This window comes from Oncorhynchus masou, chromosome 33 (assembly GCF_036934945.1).
Source record: "Oncorhynchus masou masou isolate Uvic2021 chromosome 33, UVic_Omas_1.1, whole genome shotgun sequence".
NCBI lineage: Eukaryota > Metazoa > Chordata > Actinopteri > Salmoniformes > Salmonidae > Oncorhynchus > Oncorhynchus masou.
The window spans coordinates 37,544,397-37,570,275 of NC_088244.1; the positions used below are offsets into that span (position 1 = coordinate 37,544,397).

A 25,879-nucleotide genomic window follows, 5' to 3' on the forward strand; every position below is an offset into this window, starting at 1 on the left:
CGCTCTCAGGGATGTGGTTATGCTCTGCGGTGAGCTGCAAAACATGAACAATGCCGCCCTTCGGTAAGGCTTGCCGAAGTTGTGTGGTTGTTTTTGTGACGGCTGGTCACATCGACCTTCACTTTAAATGATGGGGGGGGAGGTCGGGTGAAATTGCCTGCTGCTCTTACTCTAGCCAACGTTTTAGTCAGGGGTGTTGGGGGGGGGGGGGGACTAGTCTCTCTGGTGAGGCGTTGAGGGGCTTGGTAATAACTTGGTAATGGCTGTGTGGCTTTGGCAGAGATCAGAGGAGGCCAGGCAGAGCGAACGAGGGGCTTTGGAAGCTCCATCTCACCCTCTCTCTCTCCCTAGACTCTCTCTCTACTCTCGACTCTCTCTCTCTCTCCCTAGACTCTTTCTCTCCCTAGACTCTTTCTCTCCCTAGACTCTTTCTCTCCCTAGACACTCTTTCTCTCCCTAGACTCTCTCTCTCTAGACTCTCTCTAGACTCTCTCTCTCGCTACTCTCTCTCTCCCTCTCTCCCTAGACTCTTTCTCTCCCTAGACTCTTTCTCTCCCTAGACTCTTTCTCTCCCTAGACACTCTTTCTCTCCCTAGACTCTCTCTCTAGACTCTCTCTAGACTCTCTCTCCCTCTCTCCTCTCTCTCTCCCTCTCTCACTAGACTCTCTCTCTCCCTAGACTCTCTTTCTCTCCCTAGACTCTCTTTCTCTCCCTAGACTCTCTTTCTCTCCCTAGACTCTCTTTCTCTCCCTAGACTCTCTTTCTCTCCCTAGACTCTCTTTCTCTCCCTAGACTCTCTTTCTCTCCCTAGACTAGACTCTCTCCCTCTCTCCCTAGACTCTCTTTCTCTCCCTAGACTCTCTTTCTCTCCCTAGACTCTTTCTCTCCCTAGACTCTCTTTCTCTCCCTAGACTCTCTTTTCTCTCCCTAGACTCTTTCTCTCCCTAGACTTTCTCTCCCTAGACTCTCTTTCTCCCTAGACTCTCCCTAGACTCTCTCTTCTCTCTCCCTAGACTCTCACTCTCTTTCTCTCCCTAGACTCTCTTTCTCTCCCTAGACTCTCTCTCTAGACTCTCTCCCTCTCTCCCTAGACTCTCTTTCTCTCCCTAGACTCTCTTACTCTCACTAGACTCTCTCTCTCTCTCTCCCTAGACTCTCTTTCTCTCCCTAGACTCTCTCTCTCTCTCCCTAGACTCTTTCTCTCCCTAGACTCTCTTTCTCTCCCTAGACTCTCTCTCTCTCTCCCTAGACTCTTTCTCTCCCTAGACTCTCTTTCTCTCCCTAGACACTCTCTCCCTAGACTCTCTTTCTCTCCCTAGACTATCTCTCTCTCTCTCCCTAGACTCTCTTTCTCTCCCTAGACTCTCTCTTTCTCTCCCTAGACTCTCTCTCTCTCTCCCTAGACTCTCTCTCTCTCTCCCTAGACTCTCTTTCTCTCCCTAGACTCTCTTTCTCTCTCTGTCTCTCTGCTTTTTCTTCAGCTCTCAGTTTGGCTTTGAGAGAGGAGTTAATTGCTTAGAGGTTGTCCTGCCCCGGAGTGACAGGGGAGAGGTGTGTGTGTGTGTGTGTGTGTGTGTGTGTGTGTGTGTGTGTGTGTGTGTGTGTGTGTGTGTGTGTGTGTGTGTGTGTGTGTGTGTGCGCGCCAAACCCTCTGGAAGTCATTAGTTTGAGAAGAAAAGCAATACTGTTGCCTTCCCCTCCCTCTCTCTCTCTCACATATTGTATTCCACTTAGAAAGTCCTGGGCCTGTTCCTTATGCCCCTATGCCAACTGCTGATTCCTCCATGCCAACTCTTGCCATGAAGGGATGTCATTATTCCACTTCCTTAATGACGCCCTTAACATCAGGCGACGATGGCCGTGGGAACAGAACAGAACTGCTTTGTCATGGTTTGTTCACGACCGAGGCCCATCTGGAGCCTGAACCCATTCTGACCCTGCAGACCTACCCTGTCGACGGCGAACTGGGTTGAGATATTGGACGCGTTTTTACGCCGGTTTTCCCGTCTCCGCTATCGAATGGAGCTGTCCGTAATAGCAGTCTCTCTTCGCTTGTCGCTCGCCCTACTCTCTATCCCCCTCTGCTGTCGGCTAACTCCGCTCTCTCTCTCTCTCTCTCTCTCCCTTCCTGTGTCTCCCTAGCAACGCGTCCTCCCGGGGGTTGCCACGTGGATGAGTTCCAGTGTCGCATGGACGGCCTGTGCATCCCCATGCGCTGGCGCTGCGACGGGGACACCGACTGCATGGACCTGAGTGACGAGAGCGACTGTGAGGGCGTGACGCACATGTGTGACCCAGCCGTCAAGTTCAGCTGCAGGAACTCCGGTGAGTTTGCGTTGGCCGTTTCAGCCGTCAAGAGAAATGGGCTAACCGCTCTCTCTTCCTGTCTCTTCCTCTATGCTATTGGCTCACTGAGTCGGTGGCCTTTTAGTGAGGGTTCAGGAAGTCTGTGGTAGGGCAGGCTGTGGTGGGCGCGCGTGTCAGGGTTTTCTTCTGACCTCATCAGATTAGTCGGTGAGAAGTCCTGGTGTCCTCTTGCCCTACATCCTCTAGACGCCATAGTAGTAACATCCATGTCTCAGAGCAAGTATTCTCCATGTAGTAAGTCATTGCAGCAGTGTCTGAGCGGTTTGGACACACACTGTCAAACACACTGTATCACTTAAGAGAGCTTGTTATCCCAAGGGTCTTGTTGTGACAGAGCATCACAACAAGCTGCTCTCTGGGAACGAGGATGTCTTTTACCCAAGGTGACCCCCTCGGTGCTCCGGCGATTAAGATGTCTGGATTAACACGGCCAGCAGCCTTGGCGAACGGACTGAATTACTCTCGTCCTTATGATTGATTTCCCAGCAGCCGTCGCAAGAAAGGCAACAATGTCCCCCCCCCAAGAGTTCAGCATGCCATTGCCGTCATCACAATGTCTGTTTCTCTATTCAGAGTTGAGCTTGTCCCCTTCTTCACGTTGCCACGGTGTTTCCACGGTTGTCCCTTCGGCGTATCCGTATGACCCCGGTGTGTGTGTGTGATCTTCTGTCTGGTTGTCTCCTCAGCCTGTTGTGTCAGTGCACTGTGACTTCTGACCTGTACCCTTTTGACCTGTCCCCAGCTCGTTGTATCAGCAAGGCCTGGGTGTGTGACGGGGACAGTGACTGTGAGGACAACTCGGACGAGGACAACTGCGAGGCTTTGGTGTGTAAGCTGTCCCACCACGTCTGTGTCACCAACGACTCGATCTGTCTGCCCGTCGAGAAGCTGTGTGACGGCACTGATGACTGTCCCGACGGCTCGGACGAGAAACTCTGTGGTAAGAGCACCGCGCGCGCACTTTCAAACACACACACACACACACACACTCGCTCACTCTCCCTACCCATAGCTACACCACCTTGGCCAAGGTAGGAATTGCCTCAAACCACACATCTCTATGATTCCTCCTCTCCTCTTCTCTCTACTCGCCACCCTTTCCACAGACCTGTGCTCCATAGACAACGGCGGCTGCAGCCACAACTGCTCCATCATCCCTGGGGAGGGCTTCATGTGTTCCTGCCCCCTGGGCATGGAGCTGGGCGCCGACAACAAGACCTGCCACATCATGAACCTCTGCGCCAAGCACCTCAAGTGCAGCCAGAAGTGTGAGCAAGAGAAGAGCAGTGTCAAGTGTTCCTGCTACGAGGGCTGGGAGCTGGAGACCGATATGGAGAGCTGCAAGAGCACTGGTGAGCAGAGGAGAGGGTGAAAGGTCAGAGAGAGGGGAGAAGGTAGTAGAGAGGTAGAAAATGGATATATAATCTTGTTGGCCATCCGATGAGAACCGGCGTTTTGTAAATATTGAGCTCTGGGTATATCTACCATAAGAACGGAGACCACGATTAAGACTATGTGACCTAACAAGGACAATCTCCATGGCCCCTATATGATCCCTTCCATATCCCATATTTCTCTACCCCCCCCCCCCCCCCCCCCAGACCCCTTCAAGCCGTTCATCATCTTCTCCAATCGCCATGAGATCCGTCGTATTGACCTCCACAAGGGAGAGTTCAGCGTGCTGGTGCCTAACCTGAGGAACACCATTGCTCTGGACTTCCACCTCAGCCAGAACACCCTCTACTGGACCGACGTGGTGGAGGACAAGATCTACCGCGGGAAACTGTCCGAGAACGGAGGTGAGGGGGAGTTTATTCAACTTATTACACTCATTTGGCTCTTTTTTTCCCCCCGGCTGGTGTCAGCAATTGTTTCGTGTAGAAACTGCCGCACAGGTATTTTCCAGCCCTAAACTCCAGGTTTTGGCAATTTACCAGTTTGTTATGACATTAATTGTGACAGTGGAAGCTCTGCTTACCCAGCCGTGACGCACACTGCCCATATGAACATGGAACAAGTGAAGCCTATTGTGTGTTTTGTACTTGTATACTTCCTATTTCGAAACATTAAAACAACGGATGTCTTTTTCCCCCACGTTTCATTTTATAGTATTAAAAACCAAGCATAGCCTCCCCTCCTCAATTAAGGCCCTTCTCTTGTCTGCCCAATGTATCCGTTAAAGTAGTCTAGACTGTCAATTAAAGGGATTGGCTCCTGAGACCGCTTGGCAATAACTCTAAATCACCAAAGCTTTATTAAAATATCACGTTTTGAGAGGAGTAAAAGAGTGAGCCGACATTCCCTTTTTTTTAACTACAGCATTTTAGGCAGGCCCACATTTATTTTAGCCGTGCAGGTCCTGTTTTGGAAGTGCCTGAAGACCCCCTTCCGTGATGTTGGCTACGTGTCCATGGCCCGTCATGAAACGAGAGACGAGAACCTCGTGAATACCGGTGGACTTCGTATTCAGAGGTTATCCGCCAGCTGTACGAATTGCTTGTTTTTCTGTTTCGTAGGTTCAAAGCCCAAGCCCTCCCTAAGCCTACTGTATCGAAGGCTGGTTCAACGGCAATTATTTTTCCCCTGGGAGTTTTATGGTATCATTTACCATTTGACATTTATTTATTGTTGTTTAAAAAATAAAAAAAACTTTTTTTTTAAAGATTCCTTGTTTTTCGTTGAATTGCGTTAGAATGATTCACCTTCCTAGTTTGGTGGCAACAACGTCCTTAGAGCGCTTGAACTTCTGTGGACGTGTGAATGCGATCTGATCTGTAAAATAGTCTCCCGATTTTATGTTCAGAAAACATAGGCCTATTGGGGAGCAGTATCACGATGAGCGGACGTTCTCCCTTTCTCTTTTACGTTGGATCTTTGTCCAGCTCCTGAGAAAAATGTGGATGCGCGTATAACCCTCCATAATCTGCGTTCCTTGAATACTATGTACCCACAGGGAGAAATGATAGGGCCTGTAAGTGTGACACAGCCTATTTTAAAACAAGAATTTGATTAGAATTGTATTATTTGTTCTCTTTTTAGGCCTCATCAATAACGTCTTTAATCCGTGCTCAGCCATATTTACATTAGGCCTGGCTTCTATGTCCGTGTGAATGCTATTGAAGCCGTGCAATTACTGAAACACATCTGCAGTCCACCTTGTTCTAAGTTAACCTATTTAGCAAAGATGGGATAGTCGACATGTTTGTTTCTGTAAGCTGTTGAACAAAGTACGACGGACTAACATTGGAATTGGAGTTGATTCCCAGGCAACACATAAAATAGTGTAAATGCACAACCTTGACGCAACCACATATTTTGTCGTGGAGCACATTCTAAAGGGCCAAGCCTCGACACACCCAGGCCGTGTTTACTCGGCAAAACCCTGCCCTTCCACGCCAATGCCTGCAAGTGCGCCGATTTGAATTGTAATAGTGAAAACATTTAGAACCTAAAGCAGTACCGCCTTAGCTTAGGTTTACTGTTGGGTTGGTTAAAATAGAGCCCATGACGTGACAGTCGATACAAACTGAAATCCAAATATCAATGGATCAGGGGACAGCGACAAAACAAAAGAACGGGGATCTTAAAAGATATGCTGTGACGATGACTGCTGTCACACAGAGACCAGGGTGGTGGCAGGAGATCTTTCTGGAAAACCCATCACTAATGTGTCGGCAAGTCTGCTTGGTCTCGCGTCAGCCAACATAGAAATGGCTTCGAATTAGAAAGCGTCTGGAAATTGAATAGAAAGAACCGTTTTGTTTCCTCTTTAGTCTGAGGACAAACAGAAATGAGTTACAAAGTTTGCACTTTCTCTGAATGTACTTCCCCCGTACAACAGTGTTGTCTCAGGGTAGCATCGCCTGTCAAATCTAGTCTAGATATATATTAATGTCCCCAGCATAAATCCCCCAGACAGGTCACAGCTGGCCCGTGTTCTCCCCCCAATGTCCCAACCTCAAACCCCTACCACCCCAACCCCAGGTCTGTTGGCCAATCAAGGGTGTGTTCCCAGAATCCCACAGAAGAAATCCAGACACACACACACACACACACACACACACACACACACACACACACACACACACACACACACACACACACACACACACAGAGAGAGAGAACGACGGAAGGCTTTGTCTCTTCAAATCTGTCTCACCACTCCTTTGCGTGACTGCAGCCACCCTGGGGCAGAGCAACAGACACACATACTGTGGTGTAGCGTAGGAACCAGCATATTCCATTAGTCCCTGTTCCCAGGCCCCCTCCCACGCCTCTAACCCTCTTAAAAACAACCCTCCCTCCACCATAAATCAGCAGAAGCTGATTTAAGATCTTTCCGTGTTTAGTTGTAGGGCCGGGACAAAAGCGGGATCGCCATAGTATCGTGGCAAAGGGAACAAATGAACGGATTTAACTTCTTTAGGAAAACGGCCGTAATGTTGGAAACAAACATCATGGTGTCATCCGGAGGACACGTTTGTTTTCCAAGACATAGAGCACAATATTTTCCCAAACAGCAGGTTTTTTTTTTTAAAGGACCAAAGAGTTTGCGATGCTTCGTGTTTTCATTTTTGCCATGGAAAAAAAACTTTGCGATGCTGGTTTTGCCACAGGGTCAAACATGCCAACAACAACAACAACAACAAAAGGTTTCCTCCCTACACACACAGACACACACATACACAGCCTCCCCACCCTCCCCAGGCAAGCCAACTGTGGTTCCAGCAGTATAACAACAACCAAGCTGTGAAGAGGCCCTCTCCCTCTCATGCTGTAATCTAATGACTGTTGGAAGGCCATGTGAAGGACTCCACAGATTCATCAGCTGTCCACCATTACTGCATTGCTTTCATCGGGGTGCCAGGTTTTTCCGGGAACTGTGTGTGTCTGTGCGCGCGCGCGCGCGTAGGTGGGTTTTCTCTCAAAAGTTTCCCAGAAGTCACCACCTTCGTTCTGCCATTGTTAGCAAATTGTTGCTCGAAATCCCACAGTGGTAAGCAGTGCCATGCCACTGACCTGATTCAGGTTCCACAGAGAAGGAACTCCAAACAGTCCGCTCAGTTTGTCAGCGGTTTGTTACAGCAAAGTGGGTGCGCTGCTGGATAGAGTTAGTCTGTAACTGCTGTCCTTTGCCATGAGCTAGACAGACGTGTTGTATTACGCCAGCAAATATTGCCCCGTTTAATATGGCCTGGTCCACTGTGTCCCATTTCTGTCACGTCCATTATAAGAGAGGAGTTTGACCTATCCGTTCAGGTTATTACCCATTTCCGTCTTACTAGTTTTTGTCTGTGTGTTGAGGTCAGTGATGGGGGTGTCAAACAAATCTAGAATTTCCCAAATGCAAGGCCTTAACCCAGCCATCTCCCATCCCTCTCCCTCCGACCCCTGTCCTCCCTCCCAGCTCTGACCACCTTCGAGGTGGTGATCCAGTATGGCCTGGCCACTCCAGAGGGTCTGGCTGTGGACTGGATAGCAGGGAACATCTACTGGGTGGAGAGCAACCTGGACCAGATCGAGGTGGCCAAGCTGGACGGAACCATGAGGACCACTCTGCTGGCTGGAGAGGTGGAGCACCCCCGGGCCATCGCCCTGGACCCCCGAGACGGGTGAGAATGAAACCATTAAACCAACACGGTGACCGATACCATACCGCAGATACTATAGAACTGGAAATAGTAGATCAAATACAAGCAATGGTACTCTGAAATAACTTATGTATATAACTGTAAAATATATATATATAGATAGTCCCCCTTCACATATTCAGACACTGTGAATGACTACTGCTGAATATTCATGAATTTGTCTCTCTCTCCCTTTTTTGTTCTCGCTGTCTTCCTCTGTTGTCAGTATTCTGTTCTGGACGGACTGGGATGCCAGTCTGCCCAGGATCGAGGCAGCATCTATGAGCGGTGAGGCCAGGAGGACCATCCACAGAGAGACTGGCAGCGGTGGCTGGCCCAACGGACTGACTGTGGACTACATGGAGAGACGTATTGTATGGATCGACGCCAGGTACTGTTGCTCTCCTTACCGCGCGCACCCACACACACACACACACACACACACACACACACACACACACACACACACACACACACACACACACACACACACACACACACACACACACACACACACTCACCCAGATGCACTCTCCCCAGGTCTGATGCCATCTACTCTGCTCTGTATGACGGCTCTGGTCTGATCGAGGTTCTGAGGGGTCATGAGTACCTGTCCCACCCCTTTGCGGTCACCATGTACGGAGGAGAGGTGTACTGGACAGACTGGAGGACCAACACCCTGGCCAAGGCCAACAAGTGGACCGGCAACAACGTAACCGTGGTCCAACGCACCAACACACAACCCTTCGACCTGCAGGTGTACCATCCCTCCAGACAGCCCCAAGGTAGGTGGCACGCACACACCAACGTGGACACAAACAAGCCACCCCACACTTCCCAGCTGTCTCTCACTGCTAACTGGACAGTGACACACCAAAAGGCAGGACTGCAGAGAGGTACACTCCAGACCTCCTGAACCCAAACACACCCATCCTCTGGGACGCCTAACCGTCACTACTGTGTGATGCGTTGCCTTCATGTTCTACAAGACGTAGCATAGTTTCTAACACCTTGTAGACACACACACACACACACACACTGTGGATCATAAAGGCCCCCCACTGCAGTATTTTGCCTTTCAGACTGGACTTACAGGCTGTTACTCTGAGATGCTTTCTGGATACGGGCCCTGATCTGAGGCCTAGGAAAACAGAGCTGAGGTCTCACTGGCCAGTTGATTGACAGCTTCCCCCAGTCCCTCTGACACCGATGGGGAAACAAACCATGCCTGACGATGTCTGGCTCGATCCCTATCCGTGTCTCGCTCTGTCCTCTGCTCCCTCTATTACTCGATCCCTATCTGCCGACCGCTCCCTTCACTCAGTCTCCAGTGCGATGCTCTGTGATGGAAGTGTTTTAGTCATTGAATCAAATAATAGCTTTATTTTTTATTTTATATTTCTTTCTCATTACATTTGCCTTGGTCGAAATTGAATGAGAATCGAGTCGATGGAACATGGTCGCAATGGACCCAGAACTCTTTCATTTAAACATTTCTTGGTCCTCTCTCTCCCTCAGCTCCTAACCCTTGTGCCACCTCTGATGAGCAGAGCCCCTGTTCTCACCTGTGTCTGATCAACTTCAACCAGACGTTCTCCTGTGCCTGTCCTCACCTCATGAAGCTGCAGGCTGACAAACGCACCTGCAAAGGTAGGAACACACACACACACACACACACACACACACACACACACACTCTCTCAGAGGGCTGAATGGTGACCAATGGGTCGACATTTGCTGTAATTTAGAAACACCCAATCGGCCGACTGTCTTACTAATGAGAATAGCTTGGTTTTTAGTTCAGCCGCTCTTGGATATGCTCAAATACTGCTTTTTGTGGTTTCTGGATCGTAACCCTTCCCCTGCCCCCCCCCCCCTTGTCTCTTCCATTCTCTCTCCAGAGTCTCGCCAGTTCCTGCTGTATGCCCGTCAGATAGAGATCAGGGGAGTGGACATAGACAACCCCTACTATAACTACATCATCTCCTTCACCGTGCCAGACATAGACAACGTGACCGTGGTGGACTATGATGCCGTGGAGCACCGGATCTACTGGTCAGACGTGCGAACCCAGACCATCAAGAGAGCCTTCATCAACGGCACCGGAGTGGAGACCGTGGTGTCTGCTGGTAGGACGACCGCTCTTTCAAATACTCTAATGCTAATTTGTTTATTGAATCTATAGGTAACTGCCAAAATAAAGGAAACACCAACAGTGTCTTAATAGGGCGTTGGGGCACCACGAGACAGAACAGCTTCGATGCGCTTTGGCATTGATTCTACAAGTGTCTGGAACTTTATTGGAGGGATGCGACACCATTCATACACAATAAATTCAATCATTTGGTGTTTTGTTGATGGTGGTAGAAAACACTGTCTCAGGCGCCACTCCAGAATCTCCCATAAGTGTTCAATTGGGTTGAGATCTGGTTGACTGAGACCACACACACACACACACACACACACACACACACTGAGATCTCTTCTTCTAGCCATGGTAGCCAAAATAATGGGCGGCTGGGCATTTTTATCCACGACCCTAAGCATGATGGGATGTTAACTGCTTAATTAACTCAGGAACCACACCTGTGTGGAAGCACCTGCTTTCAATATACTTTGTATCCTTCGTTTACTCAAGTGTTTCCTTCATGCTGGCAGTTAGTTACCTGTCGTTAGTGGTTTAGTTAAATTTGCCTGTATGTGTGCTTGTTTTTTTTTCAGACCTGCCCAACGCCCATGGTCTGGCAGTAGACTGGGTGTCTAGGAACCTGTTCTGGACCAGCTATGATGCCAATAAGAAGCAGATCAACGTGGCCAGACTGGACGGATCCTTTAAGAACGCTATTATCCAGGGCCTTGACAAACCCCACTGTCTGGTCCTGCACCCTATACTGGGGTGAGTACACACACACACACACACACACACACACACACACACACACACACACACACACACACACACACACACACACACACACACACGGACACACACTGGAGTAGGAAGGAAGGTTTCGAATAACACGACGACAGCAAAAGAACGTTGATGTTGTCACGGTGGTTTCAGTGACCGTCAAACCAAGCTTAACGCGTAACAACGGGTCATGTGTTTGTCCTTCTGCAGAAAGATGTACTGGACTGATGGGGACAACATCAGTATGGCCAACATGGATGGCAGTAACCGTACCATGCTCTTCACCAATCAAAAGGGCCCTGTGGGTGAGTGGGTGAACACTAACACGCTAGTGTTCAACAATGCTGAGCAAGTGGGGAAAAAGTGAGAGTCAGTGTGAGTGCGTGCTTGAGTGTGTGAGTATTGTTTCTCCGTACCATGTCATGTTTTTTTCCCGCCCTGTTCAGAGAAATGAGTCATCGAAGTCGCTTGCATTGTTTACCGTAAGTTAATGTGACAGTACCGTGTTTGACCACTAGATGCCGCTGTTCCTGCTATACCGCCTCACTACTTTATCCATTTTGCTGGTCTCCTGTGCTTATTAAATAGATCACCACATTTTCTTCACAATTTTGTGTCGACAACCAATAGATTTAGCTCATAATGAAAAGAAATTGGGTGGTCACCCTCACAATTCAACCTCACAATTCAAGTCCTCCGTGAAAACAATTCAGTTTGTCAGTTTCTCTTGCGCTTAATCTGTGTCCCAAGAAACGACCCCGTTGTGTACGGTTTGTTCCCTTCAGGATAGGTCTGGATTAGTTACTGTTAGGCCTTTCCTGATGAACAAGCAAACCATTAGGCTGCATCCGTTTGAATGGTTTCAGTGTTATGTTCTTCAATGGTAAAAAGTACCTGTTTCCAACTACCGACAGCATTTTGGAGCAGTCAGAGAATGTGGGTGTAGTTATATGTCCCCTTTCTGTCCCTGCCAGGCCTTTCTATAGACTATACCTTTCTATAGTCCCGTTTGTCCCCTTCAGATCTGTCTGAAGACTATGACGAAGGCTGCGTGAGTGAACGAGAGAGGTCTGACTGGGATCGTGTTGTGCTAACTATGTCCTATAGGCCTTTCTATAGACTACGACCGTGAGCAGCTGTACTGGGTCAGCTCAGGGAACGGCACCATCAGCCGCTGTCAGATGGACGGCTCAGGCCTGGAGGTCCTGGGCGGGGTCAAACCAGGCAGGCTGACCAAGGCGTCCGCTCTGGCCATCATGGGTAAGGCGGAAACGAGCTACGCTTGGCTGAAATGAGTTCCTTATAATTCGCGTTGCCCTGTGGGTTAGCTACTGTGTTAGTGTTATCTGTGAAACCGTTGTTTTTTTTTTGGGTTGTAATTCGTTTGTCTATTGTGTCTGTCGAGTCTGGAATTAAATGCAGTTTGAATCCGAAAAAGCTTTATTGCCCATTAACATTATTTGCCTAACTTTAAGCAATCACCTTTCTTGTCTCAACTTAACCAATCGCATTTGTTTCTGCCCTCGGGGGAGGGGGGGGGGATATGGAATCAGGGAAAACTCTGGAACGTCGTGTGACACACCCATTTTAAACCATTGTGTGCGTGTGGTACTGAATGTCTATGCTGTGTGTCTAGGTGACAAGCTGTGGTGGGCCGACCAGGGGACAGACCAGATGGGGACGTGTGATAAGAGTGACGGCGGGAACTGGAAGGTGCTGCGTAACAACACCTCTCCTATGATGCACATGAGAATATACAACGAGAGCCTGCAGACAGGTGCAGGTAGGACGCCGACTTACCCGGTCGAAGCGCCGACAAGTTAACGAACGAGAAACAACAATGGTGTTTTTTTTTTTTTTTTTTTTTAAGTGAGTTTTCATTATTGTTTGGCTGTATTTTTGTTCCCCCTCTGTTGTCCCAGGCATCAACCTGTGCAGTAATAACAATGGAGACTGTTCCCAGCTGTGCCTGCCCACCTCCTCTAGCACCAGAGCCTGTATGTGTACTGCAGGCTACAGCCTTAAGAGTGGACAGCAGTCCTGCGAGGGTAAGAGACCGCACACACACACGCACACACACACATTTTTAAACACTTTATTCAAATCCACAAATCACGGTACGTCGCAAAGGGATTCAAAGGGTCACAGGCGCTTGGAGAGTCGTGGATATAGAAGCACCTCATCCTCTAATATGGCCTTGCCGTGTAGAATATACAGAGAAATCCTACTGTAACAGCAGCGTTTAACTTTCTGTCCTCCCCCTCCAGGTATGGGCTCCTTCCTGCTCTACTCGGTACATGAGGGAATTCGAGGAATCCCCCTGGACCCGTCTGACAAATCTGATGCCCTGGTGCCCGTGTCTGGCACCTCGCTGGCTGTGGGCATCGACTTCCACGCCGGTGAGTGTACTGCTGTGGGCCTACCAAAATCTCGAAACAGGAGTTTTGGTTTGAGCATCAAGTCACCTGTGTGCTAATGTGTCGTCACGCCAACCGTACTGCAAAGATGTTCCCCAAACTGTTTCTAACCTCTACCTGCCTACGGTCTTCCAAGTAACAAATATTATCCAGAGCAATTAGGGTTGCGGCAGTCCCCCCCCCCCCCCCTCTTAGTCGTTCTGGGATTCGAACCGGCAACCTTTTGGTTACGGTGTCAATGCTCTTAACTGCTAGGCTATCAATTTTAGTAGGACTTTATTTTGCTAACGGTAATGATTATTGTATCCGGTTACGAACGGTCATCACTTCTGTCTCGTAGAAAATGACACGATCTACTGGGTGGACATGGGACTGAGCACCATCAGCCGAGCGAAGAGAGACCAGACGTGGCGGGAAGACGTGGTGACCAACGGCATCGGCAGGGTGGAGGGCATCACTGTGGACTGGATCGCAGGTCAGAGAACAACCGGAACCGCAACCACATACACACGCAGGGACACGCACACACACACTGACTCTTCCCATCCTCCCCCTGTCAGGTAACATCTACTGGACGGACCAGGGCTTTGACGTCATCGAGGTGGCCAGACTCAATGGATCCTTCTGCTATGTGGTCATCTCCCAGGGCTTGGACAAGCCCCGCGCCATCACTGTGCACCCAGAGAAAGGGTATGTAGTTGGGGCTGGGACTAGGGATTGGGTGTCTGTGTACCGTAGTGCTCTGTGTGTCTCAACATGGTTACTTATAGGTTGTTATTAGTCCAGCAACCAGTTATGTTTGCATTTTGATTAATAATTACAGGCAGTAGCTTGTCATATGATGGGGAAACTGTAAATTTTTGCCTTCAAACTCATATGTGTCTGCGTGTGTCTGCGTGTGTCTGCGTGTGTCTGCGTGTGTCTGCGTGTGTCTGCGTGTGTGTCTGCGTGTGTCTGCGTGTGTGTCTGCGTGTGTCTGCGTGTGTGTCTGCGTGTGTGTGTCTGTCTGTGTGTGTGTGTCTGTCTGTGTGTGTCTGTCTGTGTGTGTCTGTCTGTGTGTGTGTGTGTGTGTGTGTGTGTGTGTCTGTGTGTGTGTGTGTCTGTGTGTGTGTCTGTGTGTGTGTGTGTGTGTGTGTCTGCATGTCTGCGTGTGTGTGTGTGTGTCTGCGTGTGTGTGCGTGTGTGTCTGCGTGCGTGTGTGTCTGCGTGCGTTTGTGTCTGCGTGCGTTTGTGTCTGCGTGTGTGTGTGTGTGTCTGCGTGTGTTTGTGTCTGCGTGTGTTTGTGTCTGCGTGTGTCTGTGTCTGTGTGTCTGCGTGTGTGTGTGTGTCTGCAGGTATCTGTTCTGGACAGAGTGGGGCCAGGTCCCCCGTATAGAGAGGGCCCGTCTGGATGGCTCTCAGAGATTAGTCCTGGTCAACTCCAGCATCATGTGGCCCAACGGAATCTCCATCGACTACAGGGTACAGTCCACACACACACAGACACACACATACACGCGCGCGCATCCATCTTTCAGATTCACGCACACCCAGCGCTTTTTCCTTTTATAGAAACCGGTTTGAGTATTTGTCTGATTGTGTGTGTAGGAGGGGCTGTTGTACTGGTGTGACGCGCGGACCGACCGGATCGAGCGCATCAACCTGGAGACGGGAGAGAACCGAGAGGTGGTGCTGGTTAACAACAACATGGACATGTTCGCTGTGTCTGTCTTCGAGGGCTACATCTACTGGAGCGACAGGTGAGCTCCCTGCTGCCCTATCCCCGTCACCTCCTCGGTCTCAATTTAACCCTTTAATATGCTACCCTGCTACGGTATGCCTGATTTACCTGCTACGGTATGCCTGATTTACCTGCTACGGTATGCCTGATTTACCTGCTACGGTATGCCTGATTTACCTGCTACGGTATGCCTGATTTACCTGCTACGGTATGCCTGATTTACCTGCTACGGTATGCCTGATTTACCTGCTACGGTATGCCTGATTTACCTGCTACGGTATGCCTGATTTTTAAGGAGCGTAGGCCATAGACGAACAGTTTCCCCACATTGTTTTGCCGTCCTGCCATTTACCAGACTTCGATTCCCATGGTGTGAATGTCGTTTAATAGAATTTGTGTTTTGTTTGCCGTGTCGGACCAGGACTCACGCCAACGGTTCCATCAAGAGAGGCAACAAAGACAACGCTACGGAATATGTGTATCTGAGGACCGGCATCGGTGTACAACTAAAGGACATCAAGGTCTTCAACAGGGACCGGCAACAAGGTAAGGACTTTTAACCCCTAAGCGAAACCCACAGAGAACATGTGTGGCAGGGTTGGGATCCATTTCATTTTAAATCGGTCCCACGCGGGAGTTTTAATTGACACTTCAAATGAAAAGTGAATCAAAAGGAGCAGTTATTTTGAACAAGGATTTTTAATTCCCTTCCTGGATTGTCTGAAATGGAATTCCCTCTAACCCTGGTGTGCTTGTTTTAAGTTGTGTGAGACTGATGTGACTATGAGACTGACGTGCGTGTGCTCTCCCTCAGGCACCAACGTCTGTAAAGACAACAACGGCGGCTGCGAACAGCTCTGCCTGTACCGCGGCAACGGGGAGCGAACGTGCGCCTGCGCACACGGCATGCTGGCCGAGGACGGCCGCGGCTGCCGCGACTACGACAGCTACCTGCTCTACTCGGAGCGGACCATTCTGAAGAGCATCCACCTGTCAGACGAGACCAACCTGAACGCCCCCATCAAGCCCTTCGAGGACCCGGAGCACATGAAAAACGTCATCGCTCTGACCTTTGACTCCCGCGGGGGAGGGGGGAGGGGAGCCAATCGGATCTTCTTCAGTGACATCCACTTTGGAAACATCCAGCAGATCAACGATGACGGATCCGACCTCAAGACGGTGGTGGAGAGTGAGTATTAACTTTGACGTAGTCATGTTCCGCTGTCCGCAAGAGGCAAAACATTCTGGCGGATCCTCTCAACGGAGGATCGCGTGGAATTGGCTGTTTTAGCTGGGCGTTCACGCACTTGTACACGTGTGGGTTTTTAATCCGCTTGTGCTATTAAAAAACAGGAAGAAGCAAATGGCCTCAGCTGAGGTAATTGTGTTTATTGAAATGAGGTTGTAAGACCGATCTTATTCAAATCAAACATGTTGCCCCACTGTCCAAAGTAGGGTCCATAGTGGTCCTTAAATGAACCATAGAAAGTTCATAGTGTCCATAGAGGGTCATTAAAGCTCTACAGAATATCTGTTAAGTATCCACAGAATGTCCATAGACCTTTCATAGTAACCCTTAGAATCCGGGTAAGGGTAGTGTTGGCGTATCCAGCTCCACAGGGTTGAAGGGTCGCACCATGTCCCTGCCCCTGAACACCCCCGGGCACCCTGCCGTACACCCCCTGCAACCCTCCCATCTCTCCTGGCCCAAGTCCATCAGATCCCTCCTGAACTTATTGGACATGAACACGTAGAGGACGGGGTTAACCACCGCGGCTGAAGACGCCAGTAGGCGGATGAAGATTGCTACGGAGCGGTAGCTGGAGACACCAGAGATCTTGACCCCTGTGAGGGAGAGAGCGAGAGGGATAGAAGTTTAATCCAGTCCACAATATTACAACAATTGAAAAGACAATACAACAGATTATTGTGGTACCCAAGAGGGAGAACATGAGGCCGTAGGAGGGCAGCCAGCAGAGGGTGAAGACCAGCACCAACAGCGCTGACGTGTGGGTCACCTGTGGGTCACAGAAGTAAACAGAACATTAGAATACATGGAGGTAAAACTAGAAACGACACTAGAATGGATCACGGATATCCCGGCAACATGACGACAGGACGGCGGCCACCTTGGTCAGGTTACCTGGCTTTGGTAGCGCTCCAGCTGGGGGGCACGTCCCGACACTCTCGTCTGGCGCAGGAAGCAGTAGATCTTGGCGTACATCATCACAATAACCCCCAATGGTATCGCGAAGGCAAACAGGAACAACGCCGTGCTGTACACCAGCTGACTGAGGCCGCCCAGGAAGGCGAAGCAGTGTAACGCGCTGGACACCGCCACCGTGCGGAAAGCAAACTGCGGAGCTGCCAGGGCTACGGCGGGAACCCAGAGGAGCGCCACGGTCAGTTTGAGGCGGCTGTGCATGCGAGAGCGGAAGGACCAGGCGGGGTGGACCACAGTCAGGTAGCGGGTCACGGCGAGCGCAGCCAGCGTGAAGACTGAGGCGGAAGAACAGGCCACGCCCAGGAAGCTGACGACCTAATAATCAGCATAACACAATTGTAGAGCGTATTTCTCATACCCAAGGCACTATACAACATGATCCTAAAAATACTGTTGAAGCTCTAAGTAAGGAAGTACATAAAAAATACTGTTGAAGCTCTCAGTAAGGAAGTACATAAAAATAAATAAAGTATATCCCTAGTCAAAGAATGAAAAGATGGAGGGATGAAGGACCTTGCAGAGGAAGCTGCCGAAGGGCCAGGAGCCCAGGGCGATGGCCGCGGTGTGGAAGGGTAGGCAGAGCAACAGCAGCAGGTCAGCAGCACTCAGAGCCAGCAGCAGGGTGTCTGTCCCATGAGGAGGCTTTCCACCTACACACACGACCACGGTGGAACAAATTATTATTTATTTTTTCACGCTTTCAATGTGTCTCTGGGGCTATTTTTGCTTTTGTACTTAAAACATAAAAAAAAATTAAAAAATGTAAGACTTTCTGACTGTACAAAATTTGTACCCCAAAAATCTATCAATCACCTCGCCTCCTGCGGCCGGCCAGGATGGAGATGACTAGGCAGTGGCCCGCCAGGCCTGTCACCAGGATGAGGCCGTCCAGCATGGGCACCAACAACTTCGTCATCTCGGTCCCGTCTGTCCCATTGCCCTGGCCCCCACCACTACTACTGTTACACAAAGCTCCCACATCACTATTGTTCATCAGCAGCATTTCACCACAGCTCTTTGTTGCCAAGCAAATTTGAATTCTATTCTAATTCTGTCCTCCATAGACACACACACACACACACACACACACACACACGGCGGCGCTGATATAACAGACTACTAATTATCACTAATCTTGATAGTCTTTATAACTACTGTCTAATAATAGGTGACATAACAGTAACACTGTCTCTGACACTCGTCCCCAACGCCCCTCCTCCCAACGTACCCTCTGCTACTGTAAAACCTTATCACTCGTAACCACATTGGCACTTCCAACACGACGACTGACAGGTTCACCGACACGTTCCCGTTGACAGGCAGCAGCTAACTGAGCAGTTGAGGTCTTTCATGCTTAGGAGCGTGTGAACAATGCATTGGTGTCTAGGCGGTTCTTCCTTGTCTCGAATGCAGTTGAGATTCCTTTATGTTTCCACAGCTGAGACGATGTGACAATCTTTGTCCGGCCGCTTTCTATTTGACAAGAATGCCGCATCGATTTCTGTTGTTTAGTTTCTACGGTCTCTGGCCAGAACACCCAACAAGACTACAATCTCGGAGAACCAGGGGCGTAGTAGTGCACTCCAGACTTCCAAAACAAGTTTTAATGATCCAAGTTTGCACACAAACACTTCTTCTTAGAGACTATGACATTGTGAGAGGTGTCCATCCCTGACGCTGGCTGCAACTGCCTGTGTTCCATATCAGCAACCCCCCCCCCCTCCCCCAAAGAAGTTGGTGATTAAAAAATAAAAATGTCTATGCAGTCTCTTCCTTTAATGTTGCATTGATTTGTTGAAACCAAGCAACTCTATAATACAAAGGAGTGGCTGCCGCTGCCTGTCGTCTCAGGTGCCATTTAAAAGCAGTCGATTCTACTTGAAGCTAAGTGCCTCGCTGCGGTGCCTGTGGTGTCGTCGTCCATTATGAGGTTCCTTCAGCTCTCCTGCCGGCCTGGCCACAGATTCAGATTCCTCGGGTAGCTAGAGGAGAGGCGGAACAACCAGGAACGCCAGAGAAGGAACGAAGACTAGATAAAAAGAGGACACAATAAAGATGGGGGGGGGGGGGGGTGAAGAGAGGGCTTTGTTGTTCTTGAGAACGATACTCCCTGTCCGTCTGTCGGATAGGTAATGTTGCCAGTGCTGTAACAGCCCGCTTCTCGTTTAACTACTGTTTGAACAGGGGCTGAGATAGGAGCGGGGAGGGGGGGGGGGAGTCACAGAGGTGTTTCTGATTTATAAGTAACAGCAGAATGGTTCAGAACACACTAACCCTGGCAGGTACATCACATTTGTATAGCTTTACTGATTAACCAGTTGTTTGCTAGCGTCCTGGCCAACATCCTCCTTTTTGTCTGCCCTTGTCACTAGGAATTTCAAGGATGGAGAATATCGACTGTGGCTTGGACGCCAACTTAGTAGAGTTCTGGTTGGTTGGCTTTAAACGCTGGCCTCTGCTGTGCAGGGATGTTTTGCCTGTTCTTGCTGTCGTCCCTCTCTACTACAGTTTGACTGCTTGTCTTTAGGAGCACAAAGATTTCCAGCCCTCCTCCGTCCACCTTAAACACCTGGGAGAAAAAGAACTCGTTGTTGACTTTTGACCATGAGCAAACAGTTACATGGAGTGTCCAGGCTTTTATTATTGAGCAGTTGCTGTCGTAAAAATGGACCGTGGCGTGACGCCAGCAGATACTGGGGAACCCTGAGAAAAGCCCATAAGGGGTGACCCTTGAAAGAGTTTTTACAGGGGATTGTGTTTGGGTGACCTCTCCTCTGTCGGGTGTCACACAGCTACTTGAGTCAGAAAAGGGTTACAGTATCCTGAAATGGAAACTGTAGAGGGAGAAGGTGTGTGTGTGTGTGTGTGTGTGTGTGTGTGTGTGTGTGTGTGCGCGCGCACGCTTTCTGGCGGTGTCTTTTTCACATTTTCTTCCTGGATAACGAGTCACCATGCATAACAGGGTCTGTGGAGAGAGGAGCGGTGTGTGTGCAGGCAGTCAGCCATGAAATGACAGGATGATACCAAACAGCAGGCATGGCAAGGTCATTCACTCGCAGCACTGTACCATTTGTCCTTTCTTCTCTCTCTCTTCCTGTCATTTCTTTCCTCCTTTCTTTTCTCTATTCTTTCTCTTTTCTCGTCATTTCTTTCTCCTTTCTTTTCTCCTTTCTTCTCTCTTTTCTCGCCTCTGTCTCTCTCCCCTCTCTCTCTTTCTCCTCACAGCTTTTTTCCATTCGACAGCTGATTTGGATGGACATGCCCATATAAGAACCTTTCCCATTGCCATTTAACAACTACCTTCCTGGAAAGTTGACCATGCTTGCAACCTATTCCATCATTTAATGATAATTCATGATTTAGAGTTGAATTCACCCCTTAAAGGACCTTTTGTAGAGAGTTTTGCTCCCTTTGCCAATACTACATACATTGAAGTGTTTCTTTCTGCTGTAGTTGTTTGGACTTGCTTCCTTCTCAGCAGGCGATGCTCTTTCATTGGCTCTCTTGGTCCGTTTGCTTGAGACCCACCAAGGTCCGTGACAGTAGTATTGACAGTGCTGTGACCACTACACTAAAGGACGACAGGGTGCTGAAAACTGAATCATTTCTTGTCCTGTTTCCTCCTGTACTGTCCCAGTCCCTCAATAGGGCCATTACCTCTACTGACTGTCTTTCCCCCTCTGGGTTCTACCCCCCCCCCCCAGATGTAGGCTCAGTGGAGGGTTTGGCATACCACCGTGGCTGGGACACCCTCTATTGGACCAGCTACACCACCTCCACCATCACCCGTCACACGGTCGACCAGAGCCGACCGCAGGCCTACGACCGCAACACCGTGGTCACCATGTCTGGAGACGACCACCCCAGGGCCTTTGTACTGGACGAGTGTCAAGAGTGAGTGGCAGCGATGTTCTTTTGTGTGTTTGTGTCTATTTATATTTATATATATTTATTTATATATATATATATATATATATATATATATAATAAATATTGTTTTTATATATATATATATATATATATTTTTTTTTATGTAGAATTTGAAGGAGTGTGAATGACTTTTGAAAGCCACTGACAACAACTACTAGATTTGAATTGACGAATGAAATGTCAAACCGTAGCTGTTTGGTCAGTTTTATTAGTCTGTTACTGGAGCGGTTTATGCGTTGACTCCATTACTTTGTCTTTCTGCCGTTATTGTCTGTTTGTTTTATGTAACTGACCATTTTCCAAGCTATTTTTACTTACGCCCTTTACTTCCTGTTGTCCTCGTCTTACCAGTCTGATGTTCTGGACCAACTGGAACGAGCAGTCCCCCAGTATCATGCGTGCCAGTCTGTCTGGTGCCAACGTGCTGGTGATCATCGGTAATGACATCCGCACCCCCAACGGCCTGGCCATAGACCACCGCGCCGAGAAACTCTACTTCTCCGACGCCACGCTGGACAAGATCGAGCGCTGCGAGTACGACGGCAGCAACCGCTACGTGAGTCACCTCCGTTACCTGTGTCAACTCTTGTTACCGTGGCGACTTCTTGGGACGGTGTTGACGCCAGCCGCCGTGGACTCCCAAGGGTCTGCGGTTGTGTTCTCTTGTCTAACCGTTAAAAAAAACATGAATTGTTATCGAAATAACTTCTCTAATACTTTTGGTTGTTTGAAGACGAGCCGCTTTTCTTACCAACCATGCGACTCCCCCCCCCCCACATACACATAGGTTGTTGTGAAGAATGAGCCGGTGCATCCGTTCGGCCTGGCGGTGTATGGAGACTACATCTTCTGGACTGACTGGGTCCGCAGGGCCGTGCTCAGGGCCGACAAGTTTGTGGGCAGAGACATGAGGTTGCTGAGAAATGACATCCCCCAGCAGCCAATGGGAATCATCGCTGTGGCCAACGACACCAACAGCTGTGAGTGATGGAACTCGTGGGGAAGGGGGGGGGTCGTTTGTGCTGACGAACTGCTAATGGAGTCCAACGTCGTTTTAGATGGCTTCAAATTGGCACGCTTAATCGTGTCCATGCCGATATTACGCAGGGCTACGGTACAGTTTCATTATTTAAAGGCTATGCGAGTACATTTAATTGATTTTGATTCTACCAGGTGAGTTCTCTCCCTGTCTGATCAACAACGGGGGCTGTCAGGACCTGTGTCTGCTCACCTCGGACGCAAGGGTGAACTGTAGTTGCCGTGGAGACCGCAGACTCCTGGAGGACAACTCCTGTTCGGGTGAGAAGGGGTGGGGGCCTGTGGACATTGTCAGTCAATAGGTTCTCGTTAGGGGGGTCACGGTCTAGGTTAGGATACGCATGGTGCTGACGGTCTCTGTCTCTCCCCTACTACCGTAGCTCTGAACACGTCGTGTGGCAGTGTGGACGACTTTGAGTGTGGCAACGGGGACTGCATCAACTACAGCCTGACCTGTGACGGCATGGCCCACTGCAAGGACAAGTCAGACGAGAAACAGTCGTACTGCGGTGAGTCTGTGTGCGTGTGTCTGTTGTTGTTTTTTTTTGGGGGGGGGGGGCATACTGTATTGGTCATAGTAAGGCAGCTAGAGCTGGTCTTCCTCTCTGCAGCGAACCGGCTGTGTAAGAAAGGCTACAGGCGCTGTATCAACGGCCGCTGCATCGGCCACATGTTCTGGTGTGATGGGACTGACGACTGTGGAGATCACTCCGACGAGCTGCCCTGCAACAGTAAGTAGTGTGTGTGTGTGTGTGTGTGTGTGTGTGTGTGTGTGTGTGTGTGTGTGTTTGCGTCCGCGTGACTATACCCGTTCTAATGTGTGTGCGTTCTCCAGTGACCCTGTGCAAAGTCGGAGAGTTCCAGTGTCGAGATGGAAGCTGCATCTCCAACACCAGCCGATGTGACCAGGTGGTCAACTGTGAGGACGCCAGTGACGAGATGAACTGCTGTAAGTCTACAGGCCGTCTCTGACATGTCGGATATCTGTGAAGAAAGGTCATTTTTAGCTCAGTAATGGAGTACGGATGCGTCTGCCGTGTCTCGTGCGTCCGTTTTGAACGCATCCCCCATCGGGGCACATACGACTGTGTTGAATGTACAGACACCGTTCCCTTCGGAGCCCCTCAACTAACCACCTACCGGTTGTTCATCCGTGTATGACGTCTCTCCTCCCCAGTGCCAACTGACTGCTCCCGCTACTTCCGTCTGGGGGTGAAGGGGGCGACCTTCAAGAGCTGTGAGAGGACCACTCTGTGCTACCTGCCTTCCTGGCAGTGCGACGGCAACAATGACTGTGGAGACTATTCAGATGAGAGAAACTGCCCAGGTAACAGACAGGCAGATCTTCTCCTTTTAGGGCCTATTGGGCAGTGTATCAATCAGCCAGGGCTTTAAACGCTCTTCTTTTTCTTTCTAACACTTTGAGCGTTTGCTTTGAGCCTGCCCGGAGTGACAAAATGGGCGGGGTTTGCACTTTTGGGACTGCTCCATTGGTTACATTTTGCAGGAAAGGAAGCATAGCTATTTGAACCCCCGGTCTGACTCATTGCAGAACGCCTTTAGGATCGTCAAAGTGTTACAGTGTACTCTCCGTCTCTCTCCGCCAGACAAGAAGAAGCTGAAGTGCCCGGTGAACTTCTTTGCCTGCCCCAGTGGTCGCTGTATCCCTATGAGCTGGACCTGTGACAAGGAGAACGACTGCGAGAACGGCGCTGACGAGACCCACTGTGGTCAGTCTCCTTGACCAATATAGAGATGCCTTCTGTGCTTCCCCGTATTCCCTTAGCTGATGTAATGCAACTTTGTATTGTACTGTTGTGCCACAAAGATCAAACCGGTGTGGTCTCCCTGCGTATTCAATAGATTAACACAACCAGCATGGGGTCAGAGTTTAATAATTCAGTCAAACTTTTTTTTTTTTTTTTTTTTTTTTTTTGGTGATAAATCTATTCTTGCACAAAGTAACCCAGATGGAATTCGCTAACATTTTCCCTCTGTCTTTGCAGATAAGTTCTGTATGTCCACCGAGTTTGAGTGTGGGAACCATCGCTGTATTTCCAACCACTGGGTGTGTGACGGCGCCGACGACTGTGGCGACAATAGTGACGAGGACAGCAGATGCAGTGAGTGGCTCAACTGACAACACCTACGATTTATGGCCCCAGGCCACACCAAGTTCTCTACCATACCCTCTGCTGACATTGGCAGCAATTACCAACGCGATTCCCAAATTCTCCCAAACATATTTACACAGGAGGAGCCTGATTCGTTGGTTGGTTGCTTGATCCGGTTCATTTTTGTCGACCGCTACTCGAAAGTTATCTAACCTGTTCATGTCCCCGATGTTGCCATAGAAACCAAGACGTGCAGCCCCGAGGCGTTCCAGTGTCCCGGCACTCATGTGTGTGTCCCTCAACGCTGGAAGTGTGACGGGGATAAGGACTGTCTGGACGGGGCGGACGAGAGCGTCAAGGCTGGCTGCTGTGAGTCGTAGTCTTTAGTTAGCGCCGCTGTTCAGGCACCTTGGTTTGAAAGTGAGAGGGCAACAGCATTTATTTTCCCCTCTGTTGTGAGTAGGAGGAGAGCCGCAACACATCCACAAATGTCCTAATAATATAGTATAGTACTCTGCCCCTGTGGGTTGTACCCATCAAGGCTGGCTGCTGTGAGTTGGAGAACAATCTCTCAACAGCTCCTCCACTCACTCCATAATCATCACCACGCCTGAATTGGGCTTCGGTAGTAGAACTAAGTAGAAAGTAGAACGTTCCCCATTTAGCTGGGTTGAAGACTGTTGTTAGAGACTGCTACGGCTACGTGGCGTGTCGTTCATTTTTGCCACGCCCTCTGTCTGCTAACCCATTCTCACTTTCTCTCGCTCTCTTTTCTCTCCCTCTCAGTGTACAACAACACCTGCGATGAGAATGAGTTCATGTGCCAGGACAGACAGTGTATCCCCAAGCACTTTGTGTGTGACCACGACGTCGACTGCTCGGACGGATCCGACGAGTCCCCACAGTGCGGTGAGTGTGTGGCGCTGCGTGAGCACAGAGTTAGGAGAGAGAACGGGGATGGACTGATGCTAGCGGTTGTGATGCGTGCATCATTTTGTCAGTTCCTTCTTCCCTTAACCGCCGACCTGACAGTGCAGGATAACTGGCGGGTTTTCAATATGCGGTTATCGCTTCCTTCGTCATTACCCATAACTGAAAGGATAGGGACATTTGACAGTTATAGAGACACAGAGACAAATGTCTCGGCGCTGACCTCTGCCTGCCTCTCTACCCGTGTAGAGTATCCTACGTGTGGGCCAGAGGAGTTCCGCTGTAACAACGGCCGCTGCCTCAACCAGAAGAGCTGGGAGTGTGATGGAGATTTCGACTGTCAGGACCGCTCTGATGAAGCTCCCAAGAACCCCCGGTGCACAGACTCAGGTCTCACGGTCACACTGTGTTCTTTATCTGCACTGTGGAAATGTATAGTACAACACTGTGTTCGTGTGTCATTTTGTGGTTGCGTTGTTTAAGTGATTGCCTGTGGCTTCTGCTGAGAAGGCCATTAGCGTCCCTTACGGTAGGTTTTGTTTTGGTAGTGAATTTTTTTTTAAGTTAGGCAAACTATTATTAGAGTTTTTTTTTTTT

At 49.5% G+C, this 25,879-nt stretch overlaps 1 protein-coding gene and 1 pseudogene across 2 annotated transcripts; one reads left to right on the forward strand and one right to left on the reverse strand.

The window, feature by feature from the left end:
* Positions 1 to 25,879, forward strand: part of LOC135528469 (low-density lipoprotein receptor-related protein 1-like) — a 155,764-nt pseudogene that overhangs the window by 94,104 nt on the left and 35,781 nt on the right.
* On the reverse strand, positions 16,431 to 18,960 carry LOC135528481 (delta-type opioid receptor-like). Of its 2 annotated transcripts, XM_064957592.1 has the most exons (6): positions 18,499 to 18,960; positions 18,084 to 18,229; positions 17,784 to 17,920; positions 17,190 to 17,585; positions 16,983 to 17,064; positions 16,431 to 16,891 (listed from the first exon to the last, which is right to left on the reverse strand). In XM_064957592.1, exons 1-6 carry the CDS (start codon positions 18,534 to 18,536, stop codon positions 16,623 to 16,625), a joined length of 1,068 nt encoding a protein of 355 aa, XP_064813664.1. In that variant the 5' UTR covers positions 18,537 to 18,960; the 3' UTR covers positions 16,431 to 16,622. The 2 variants fall into 2 exon arrangements, with proteins under 2 accessions (XP_064813664.1, XP_064813663.1); XM_064957591.1 differs by having other exon boundaries at positions 18,084 to 18,960.

Bases quoted from the DNA above. Each gene is read 5' to 3' on its own strand.
- LOC135528481 (XM_064957591.1), bottom strand. From the start codon at position 18,273: ATGCTGCTGATGAACAATAGTGATGTGGGAGCTTTGTGTAACAGTAGT. The intron at 17,921-18,083 runs GTGATTGATAGA...TCGTGTGTGTAG, and splicing joins GGCCGGCCGCAGGAGGCGAG to GTGGAAAGCCTCCTCATGGG. The intron at 17,065-17,189 runs GTAACCTGACCA...TGTGACCCACAG, and splicing joins TGGAGCGCTACCAAAGCCAG to GTGACCCACACGTCAGCGCT.